Raw genomic sequence first — 10,250 nt, forward strand, 5'->3', positions numbered from 1 at the left:
ATCAACTGCAGATGATTTTTTTGGCTCATTCCTGCGCAGTTTTTCTGTGATTGCAAAAGTGCTAAAATTACAACGTGTCCATAAATAACAGTTGATTTAAACCCGTATCTCTCTCTATTCTGCGGTCCTGCAGCCGTTCATCTGTGTCCAAATATCTGTTTGTAATGTGTTAAAAGTATGTTTTCTTTGTTTCAGGTGACCTCATTTGTCTCGACTGAAAACAAAAACCAGCTCAGTGTTGTGTTGGATCACCATCCACATGACGACAGCAACAGGATAAATAAAACCAACCATTAACCATCCATATGGGCATGATGGGATGTCTATTGTCGTCTGGTGGGAGAGCAGGCGATCAGGAAGGAGACAGGAAGAGAGAGTCACTCTACTCAGGGGTCTGCATGAATCTCTCACACACACACACACACACACATAAATGTTCTGTCTTCCTCTCTAGTTTATTGTGTTTGACCCACTGCGGGATCCCCAACATCCTGTTGTCCAGTTTTATGAGAAACAACAAGTTTATCCTCTTGGCTCACTTCACAAAACGTTTCAGCTGCTTCTTTTTCAATAAAACACAAAACCTCATTCACCAGAAAACAAAAGTGTTCAAAACTGAATCTAAGTCAACTAAAAAATAGAATAAACACAAAAATAGATAAATCTTTTTGTAACAACAGGCTTGTGTATTTGACTTCCGGTGCGTCTGCAGACTTCTGCAGAAGAGTACACCGAGAAAAATAAATGAAGCGGAAATCAGTGGAAGTTTAATCTGGTGGAGGCAGAAACATCCAGTCGTATAAATCCAAAAACAGCAGGTTTCTTTAAACACTGACAGCTCTAATGCCTCCTCTTTACTACAGTACATGTTCACTCTATTAATACTTTGACTTTGCTAAAGTCATGTTTAGTTCATGTATGTTAACAGACAAAGTATCTCTGGATCTGTGTTCACTGTGATGAGTTATGAATACAGAGAGCTGCTCAGACTTAGGTGTAAACATTTCCAATTTGCCTTTTTGCCCTTCTCTCCACTCTGGTTGGAAAAAAAAAAATAGAAATAAAAACACAAAGATGCCGCCTCTCCTACCTTGGTGGAGGCCATGTCGCTGACGGAGCGGTAGGTCTGGATGGTCTCCAGCTGGTCCAGACACCAGTCCAGCTCCTCCATCGTCTCCATGGCCAGCTTCTGGTACGCCTCATCTGTCAACAAGCAGTCGGCACACAGAGACACACAGTCAGAACAGACGGCGCACGTGGAGCCCGAGCGCTGCGCCTGCTTCCGCACTTTCTGCCGCTGCTGCTGCTGCTGCTGCTGCTGCCGAGGAAGAGGAGGGGGACTAGGTGAAGGTGGCACCTGGCTGCAGCGCTCCTTCATCATGAGGAGGTGTAGGAGCTGTGGCGAGCCTTTTTTTTTGGGACTCGCTTGCAGCTGTCAGCAGAGCGGAGGGAAAAGCTAACTGCAGGACCTGCGCTCGCCCTGTCACACACTTGTGCATGCGTATGTGCAAGCACCAATCTGAGGCCTTCAGCTCATTTACATAGTCGACCCCCTGAAACAGGAAACTAGATACTGACTACCCCCCCTCACTGTCGCCACACACAGACACGTTTTACCCCAGCTTACAGGAAGCACGCACACACACACACACACACACACACACACACACACACACACACATAATCTTTTAATCTGCCAAAATAACTGTTGAGTAAAATGCTCTGCTACCTAAAAGCATCCTCGCTTAAGTCGCATCATTTTAATCAGTGAAACAATTTCTGAGTGCTGACTAACAACAACACAGTTCTTTACTGGGAAAGACACACAAACCTTGTGCACGTCTGTCTGCGTGTGGATGTTTTAACGAGTCCATGCAGAGTTAAGAACATGTCCTTTCAGTCCCCTGCACCAATGATAGCAGCTACAGTGAAGAAACATGTGGTTATTGTTTTTGAAGTGTCAGTAAGCCAGAAACTGAACCACAGCATGACACAAATGTAGCCTAGAAATAAAATTACAGGAACTGACATTTAATGATCAGATCTGGACTTCATTTCCGTAATGTTATGCAACAGCGAGAGTCGGATTAAGCCACACGTTTGATCATTAATGTGTCAGCTCTTTTTTATATTTAAAAAACTGTGTTGCTGTTTCTGTAAAGTATAACTTTTCTTATACTTAACTTTTTTTTTGTTTTAAATCAGGGCTTTAAGAAAAATATCAATATATCAATAGCATTTCCTGAATGAGTCCAAGTTTATGTCTATGAAAATGTCAGACTAGAGAGGATAAAGTGATGTTGTCAAATGTAGTGGTTGGTCTTTTTCTGCCAAACCAATCCTCAGAATATTCAGTTTATTACCAAATACAACAAAAAAAACACTTTTGAGCAGAGTTGCTGAGTCAACTTCTGACCACAAAGAGTTTATGGGTTTTGTTTTTGCAATCGTCTTGCAAAACAAAAAAAGGCTCTGTAAAGTTTTTGTCGTCTAACAAAATCAAAACAAATAAAATTCAAGTGTGTGACAAAACATTAGCATGTCATGCTGATTCTAATAAAAAGTAAAAGGTAAACAAACATACAAAACCTTATTTTTTAACATGTGTCAGGGAGATGAAATCAATGCACACTATTTTCAATTTAGTCAGGAACATTTCCATCCAAATCAAATTTCAGTTTGCACTTCAAATGTGAAGGGAAAATGAAGAACCTGCTGCTGACCTCTTGCACTGCGCTCTGAGTCAGTGTTCCAGCCCTGTTCCAGTGGTTTAACGGTGTTTTTTAGAGGAATACAACTGCATGTCAGGGTTGGCCTGAGGCCTGTTGGACAGCAGAGTGGGTGTGGGATCAGGGGGGGGACTGGACCGAGCGGGTCAGCCTTTGCTTTTGTGTACACTCTGGGTCTCCTAGCTGCAGAGCACAACATGGCAGCCGGGTGCGCACTGCGGCGACCTTAGCGTGGCCACGTAGAATGTGTCCCCTGTTCTGATCTCCGGCCATCAAAGACACGAGCCCTGTTTGCTTTCCCAAACACGAGAGGCACCTGGCGCTCCGCCCGCAAGCCTTCCCTCACTCCGATGAGCGGAGGGAAAAGTGTGTGTTTGGTTTAACTCCACAAGCGTCTGATGTCAGGGTGGCTTACACTCATTCGAGATGTTTTTTTTTTTTTTCCTTCTCAGTGTGTCCAACACTTTTGAGGTGGTCTGTGTTTTTGAAGAGCATAGAAAGGTCTCACATGTTTTTCCATTTGAACGTATAGACTGCTGAGATACGAGTATTTAAAGGCTCCTTTAGATTGTCATCCTTTAAAATCCCTCGTGACAAAACCACATCTTAAGGCAGTGTAGCGATGCAAAATAAATAAAATTAATGTACACTTAGAGGCGCTTTTATGTCTGCGGTGATGGTCAGGTTGATTTTGTTATTCCAAATCTCACAACAACACTACAGAGAGAATGGAGGGAGGGTTTTTTAGAATTTAGTGAGAAGTCAGAATACTGATATATACTGAACATTATTATTATTAGTAAGTCCTGCATAAAGAAAACAAATTCCTAAAAAAGTGAAAAAGAGAAAAATGTATGACACAATCACATTTCAGTCAAACATCAAGTCACAAAGCCAAAACTTAAACAATGATTATGCTTTATAAAAGCCTGAAAAATAAATACATCAGTTACATTCATAGAACACTGAATTTAGCAACCACAATGTTTTGATTTCTTAAATGTATTCTGTTGACCTGGATCTATTCATGCACACACAAACAGGTCATGTAATGTAATATCATGCCAATGGTTTCACACTATCTGACTGACCTATTAACACTTATGGTGATGAGCCAAGATGTGCAGCAACGCACCAGCAAGAGCAGGAAAGACAAAAACTGGAAGTCAGGATTCAAACTTTTACTTAAAAATTAAATATGTTCAAACATTTAGTTTGAATCATTTAACCAAACTGGATTTAAAATATTGGGTGCCGGGGCCAAGGTGTGATTGCCATTAGGTGTTAATGCACCTCCTGATGTGTGTCTTGTTGTGTGTCAAAGAGTGACTGCACAGGTGGTAAAAAGACCGTCAAACTTTAACTCTTAACCACGTTCATGGCTTGGACTTCAAAACATAAAAAAAATGGGCGCAGAGCCTTAAAGTCTGGTTTGGTGGGTCAGGACCTCAAAATGGTCACAGGGCCACACTCGTTCTGGGACCCCACATAATAAATCCATTCTCCAGCTATAGCTGCCAGATCCAGTTAACTATAATGCTTGTGTAGCAGTTTTTACTCCGATCTCTGCCATGTTGGCGGTCTTCACTCCCGAGCTGGAACCAGTTTACCGGAATGCAAATAAAATAAAATAAAAAGATTTATGTACGAGTCATTATGGAAAAGGATGCTAAGTGTTAAGATATTTCTGAGAACAATATCAACGTCAAAGCTTTAAATACTTCGCTTCAGAGGAAAATTGATGTAAATGAGCAAAAAGCCAACAAACCACAGTCCCTGTTTTTGTTCTGCAGCAAAGAGGCAAAGACTAAATTAGAGTTTGATGCTAGAATCCACATATGAATGATTTCTGCCCATAGTTCTTATACTTTTGCATCTTTTATAAAACTAATCCATTTTGTAAAAGGGTATTCACCATTTATAGTTACTGATGATTATCAGCAAATACAGCTTTTGTTGATGTGTGAGCGGCTGTACGGTCTTACTTGACTCACAGTGTACAGTGTACTGTCATGGTCACAGATGGATCAAGGGGAACAACATTCAAAAGCCAGATGGCTGCTACTACTAACACACACACACACACATCAAAACACACACACACACACACACACACACACACATCAACACACACACACACACGTCACACAGACAAGAGGGGATTTCCAGCACCTCCACCCCAACACAAGGACCTTTCTGATCAGAGCTACAGTGACTGTCCCAGAGGAGTAGACAGGAAAACACACTTACGCACACACATTTACAACACACACACACACACACGCACACACACACACACACACACACACACACACACACACACACACACACGATACAGACGTCCCATACAAACACACTCTCTTTATCAATTCATCAGTTTCATGTGGAGGTCACTCTTTGATCTGATCAGTTTTTCATTGTTTCTTGAAACTTTTATGACCATAATGACCTCAAAGAGTTGAAGACAGAGATTGTCTTTCTCTTAAAACCTTACCTTCATCCCCTAGCCACATTATTTTCATCTTGTTCATTGACTTGTTCATTTCACCTACAATGGATGTATATATGCTACGTTAGAATTTGCACAGGTACTGAGGCAACAAGCTCTGTGACTGCTCTCCAAAAAATGTAACCAGAAACAAGAAGACCAAATACAACAGTAGTGGGCAGAAGGTCCCCCACTTTCATAGTTTCAGTGAGGACACTCTAATTTCCATCACTCCATCTGTGCCTGAACAGCCCATGCCTGTTAACAACGCCCCCCCCCATCTGCACCTATTACTGACCACTGACCCTTGTCCGACCTCTGTGTGAGCAGCATCACACAGAGAAGACGACTGCACCCCTCAACTCGGTTCTCTGGACTTAAGCTTTATCGTTTTATCTTCTGTGCGTCCATGAGACTGTAAGTTCATGCACATTATAGTTCTCCTGTAAACTTTATGTTGTTGTTCTTCCTAATTTGTAGTCGGTACTGCTATTGTTTTTATATCATGTTGTTTATTATTTATGCATATATTTAATGCTTGTTTATTCTTTTTCTGTCATTGTAGAAACCACACACGCTCATCTTCATTTATCTTCACTTCATGTCCCCAAAAAACAAACATAATGCTTTACAAAAAATGAGTGGCATGTCAAAGAGAGAGAGTGTGTCAGACTGATTTCTCATGTTCTAACCGGACAACCTGTGGCGTCTGCATTTCCTATAACCACACCGAGGTTCAAACGTCACTGAGGTCTCAAGAGCGGTATCCAGAAACCATCGCTTCTTTTATAAGTAGCAAAGACTTAACTGGGCTGTGAAATCAGGTTTACAGAAGTTTATCTTCCAACATGCATTGATTGTTTTATCTTCGATTGTCTCTCAGATTAAGCAAATATAGCCTTTAAATTAAATAATATTTCAGTTTATTTCCCTAATGTTATTCATTTGAATTAAAAACGTCTGCTGCTTGTTTCTCGGCCCTTCTCTTCCCCATGTCTGAAAAAATCTGTTGATTTATTGACGGGGACTTAATATCAGACCACTTCTTCTTTTGTGCAGCAGGTGCACAGAAAACAAAGCCTGCTACGTGCCGTCAGGTCATCTGAGGAGAAGTGAAGCCATGTTTGTGTTTAAGAGACAGAGAGAGAGAGAGAGAGAGAGACAGCTGGGTCTGTCACCCTCTCATGGGGATGGAGCCTGCTTCCTGCTTTGTGATCCAGCGGAGCAGGAGGGCTTGCAGCAGCCTGAATCTAAATGTGCAATTTGCAGGTTAAATCAGTAGATATGACCCAACAGGTACTGAAACACAGGAGGTACAACGTCCTCTCTAACCAAGCTGGCCAAACCTTCATCAAGTAAACAACTTGGTTCATCTGAAAGGCCGAGGTGCCACATTTCCAGGGAATCAGTGAAAACAGACCACACACACATAAAAAGAAACAAACTGTGACGTCGGCTTCAGATTGGCTAAGATCCTGAATGAGAGTGGTGATCTTTTTATTTTACAAGAAAACAGAACGAGTTGATCAGAAAGCCTCCGAGCACTTACACAACACTTCCTTTGAAAGCTCAGAGACTGAACGATGAGGCATGGGGGGGGGGGGGGGGGGGGGGTGGGGTGGGGTGGGGTGGGGGGGTGGTGTTGCAGCGCCCTTCTGCGTACCAAATCATGACTCCATGCACGACATTGCAAAATCCAACATAGATGAGTGTATTGTGAAAAGATGGAAAGAAGGGTTGGTATTGGTGGTGGTGGAGTTTGTGGTTTAAGGGGGCATGTCGTGAAGCCCTGCTGATTGAAAAATGTCAGTGAGTGCAGTTCTGAGAAGTGACAGAGTGACATCATGAGTCTGTGCTTCATTACAGCTTCTTTGTAACTGATTATACAACGAGGCAGGATCATGTTACGATAGACGTTATCAGGATTTGGTTGCCCTGCTGTTGTGAATCACAAACAGAAGAAAGACATTATAACTGGAAATAATGTTGCAACGCAGGATTTTGCACATTGTTCACCGCTTGTGCAGCAAAGCTTCAATAGAGGCATTTTAGAAAACTGGAATGAAGTGTTTGTAAAACATGACCTTTAAACGTGGACGCAGCACCGTGACACAGTCCCACGTCTGTCAGAGTTTCAAGTTTTCTGCTGCAGCAAACTGGGAGAATCTGAGCAAGACACCCTGATTGAGGAAGCTGATGTGAATTCTTTACTAAATCATCTTGTTATTTCTTCATATCTGCTCCTAGCTCTTGCTTGATCTGTTAAGTATTGCTGTTCTTTGTATTGTTTTAATCAAGTTTGTATTTTATTCTCTACATTGTTACGGTATCTAGATCAGGTTAAAGAAAATGTTTGACTATTTGAGGACCCTTTTTTTCCAATAGATTCTTCTTTACAAACAAATTTGTAAAAAACAAGGAAAACTGTCTCATACTCTTTCGTTCATCAATTCTACAATTCACTTAGCAGACTCTTTTCTCCAAAGCGACGTACATCAGAGAGTAAGAACAACACAAGCAAGGATCTAGAAAAAAGGGAACAATGTCAGTAAGAGCAAACGATCAGCTTTGAGTCTGATTGGACACACAGGTGCTGACAGGAAGTGACCAGAGGCAAAGCACAACATTGAGGGCAGTTCTTGAGAGCTCTAATCAGTATAGAAACCATCTTATAAGTCGTCGTTATCAAACAGAAACCATCGTCATTACCATCATCATCATCAATAATATGGAGACCATCATCATTCAGTTAGTAGGTATTCATGAAAGAGCTGGGTCTTTAGCTTTTTCTTAAAGGTGCAGAGGGACTCTGCAGATCACATGGAGTTTGGAAGTTCATTCCACCACCGGGAACAACAACCAGATTTACTCTACTGGCCACTCATCCTGCTGCTGTCGTATTTTAAATCTCAAGTCACCTCAAATCCATCTCATCGGTGTCCAATCAACGCTTTGTTTCTTGTACGTCTAAACATATAAGTATGTAGTTTTCTGCTGCAAGAGGGCAAGACTCAATGACGTCATCGATAAAAGACACAGTGTCATGCCCTTTTGAACCTCCAGTGGGATCGTGGAAGTCGTTCTCCTCACTATTAAAACCACCATCATTGTGATTACAATCTATCTGACAGGACACATTTTTTACAGATTTAAAAATGACTTGAAGTTTTGTTCACTTTATTTCATAAGTAAAAAGTTAGCTAGTGGAGCAGTTCAGACTTCATTCCTTATTGCCAACACAGGTTACGTTTGTTTTTAGACATGTAAAAACTACTATTGTACACTTTTTTTCCCCCTTTACATATTTTGTATTATATGGTGGCAAAAACCAAGAATCGAACATGTTTTTTTCTTTATTGTAGAGCAGTTTCAAAGTGATATCAATCTGCATGTGACATCAAAAATATGTCAAAAAGGGGACTTGATCGGGACATGTTTGCTTTGTGCTGGTGAGCTTGATGTCTCTGTGTTGTTTAACTCGTTTTCTGGTGTAGCAACAGGAAGCACCCAGTAAGAAAAACAATCGAGCAGCTTCACGTTATGTAACATCCAGTCTGACTTCAGGCTCTACTGCTTTTTATTTATACGGTAATAAAGTCCTTTCTGACTATAAAACTTGTAATAAAAAGTGCATTCACTGGGTAACATGCAACAAACATACAGTGTGTGTGTGTGTGTGTGTGTGTGTGTGTGTGTGAGACCCCTTTACGGTTTCTCTGCTGGATCTTTTCTCCCCTCTCTCGTTGGACACAGTGTTCCCTGTGCTCCCCATAACATACACATTCCTGTCTGCCTTACTGTGGAGCTCAGTGGGAAAGCTGCTCGGAAAGCTATAAATCCGAACGGCACGCAACACCTCTCAAAGGGGGGACAGTGATACCAGATCTCTCCCAGAATCCTTAGAATAACAGAAATAAAGTCTGTCCTGTTAATCAAACTGTCTGAATCCAGGCAGGGTGAAGAAACACACAGTTCTCCAGTTGTGAGATTTTTTATTTCCCATGTCTTCTTGGTTAGATAGTTCAGGCAGTGTTAAGGATGTAAGCCCAAAAAAAGAAAAAAGAAAATCTTGGAAGCGACTCTTAAACCTCATTTAGACAGGATTTATTCTTCAAGAGAAGGTTGGATGATGTTACGGGATTTGCCCAATGTGCTCATCTGTGATTTTCCTCCCGCCTGGAGTTCATTTCTTCCTCAGTTTTTAAATCCAGTCCAAAACAGCCGTTATGTTTTGGCACATGATTTTGTCTCCTGCTGATGTAAGTCCAATAAAGAGAACATAAGTTATTATTTATTTAAACGATCGTTCAGTGGTCTATTAGCTGACTTATTACATTAAATCTAATACAGGATGTGTGTGTGTGATGTATGTGTGAGGTCTGTATAATGATGAAAAAAAAAAACAGTAAAATGTTTAAGCTGACAATTCCCTTAAAGGGATACTTCACCCGTTGAAACATGAATCTGTATTGACATCGGGTCATATATGTAGAAATGTGAAATACATTTTGAAGTTGGTGCCTTCTTGGCCGTGAAAAGGCAGAAAGTGTCTTTTTGGCCCAGAATGCACAGTACTGCAGGCCACTCCCACTAAGGTCAGGTTTACAGATATGTTTACTTCAACACATAAAGCCGTTTACACAACTGATTCAGAGATTTCTTCCAGAAGGAATTAGCATCTTGGAAATTTCTGGCAGAAAAACAGACTCTATGTCAGACAGTGAGAGCACCGACACTACCAGTCCACCCCAGCTCCTCGTCCTCACCGCCGCCGACAGGCAGGCCTTATGTCTCGGCTGCTGAGCTGGCAGCGACGGCCAGCAATATAGCCGCGAGACGGTTGCTGCAGACAGGCTGGTTTTGTTTCTCGGGCTCGGCGGCCGGCGGCCAAGACCGGCCTGTCGGCAGCAGCCGTCTAATCGCTATATTTATATTTTTTCTCCATTATCAGCTTTCTCCATAGAGCCTGTTAGCATAGCTTCCAAGCAATACGGCGGACGTTAAGTTTCAATTCTGGGAGTGAGTTCCCACCC

General features: G+C 41.7%; 1 protein-coding gene across 3 annotated transcripts in view; it reads right to left on the bottom strand.

The window, feature by feature from the left end:
- Nucleotides 1-10,250, bottom strand: part of pde4ba (phosphodiesterase 4B, cAMP-specific a) — a 197,060-nt gene that overhangs the window by 18,403 nt on the left and 168,407 nt on the right. For all 3 annotated transcript variants that reach the window (XM_061034965.1, XM_061034966.1, XM_061034967.1), the window contains one exon: nt 1,091-1,203. In XM_061034965.1, the coding sequence (XP_060890948.1) occupies nt 1,091-1,203 (113 nt within the window). The remainder of the gene's footprint in view (nt 1-1,090; nt 1,204-10,250) is intronic.

The sequence above is a fragment of the Labrus mixtus genome, chromosome 3, assembly GCF_963584025.1.
Source record: "Labrus mixtus chromosome 3, fLabMix1.1, whole genome shotgun sequence".
In the NCBI taxonomy this organism is placed as follows: Eukaryota; Metazoa; Chordata; class Actinopteri; order Labriformes; family Labridae; genus Labrus; species Labrus mixtus.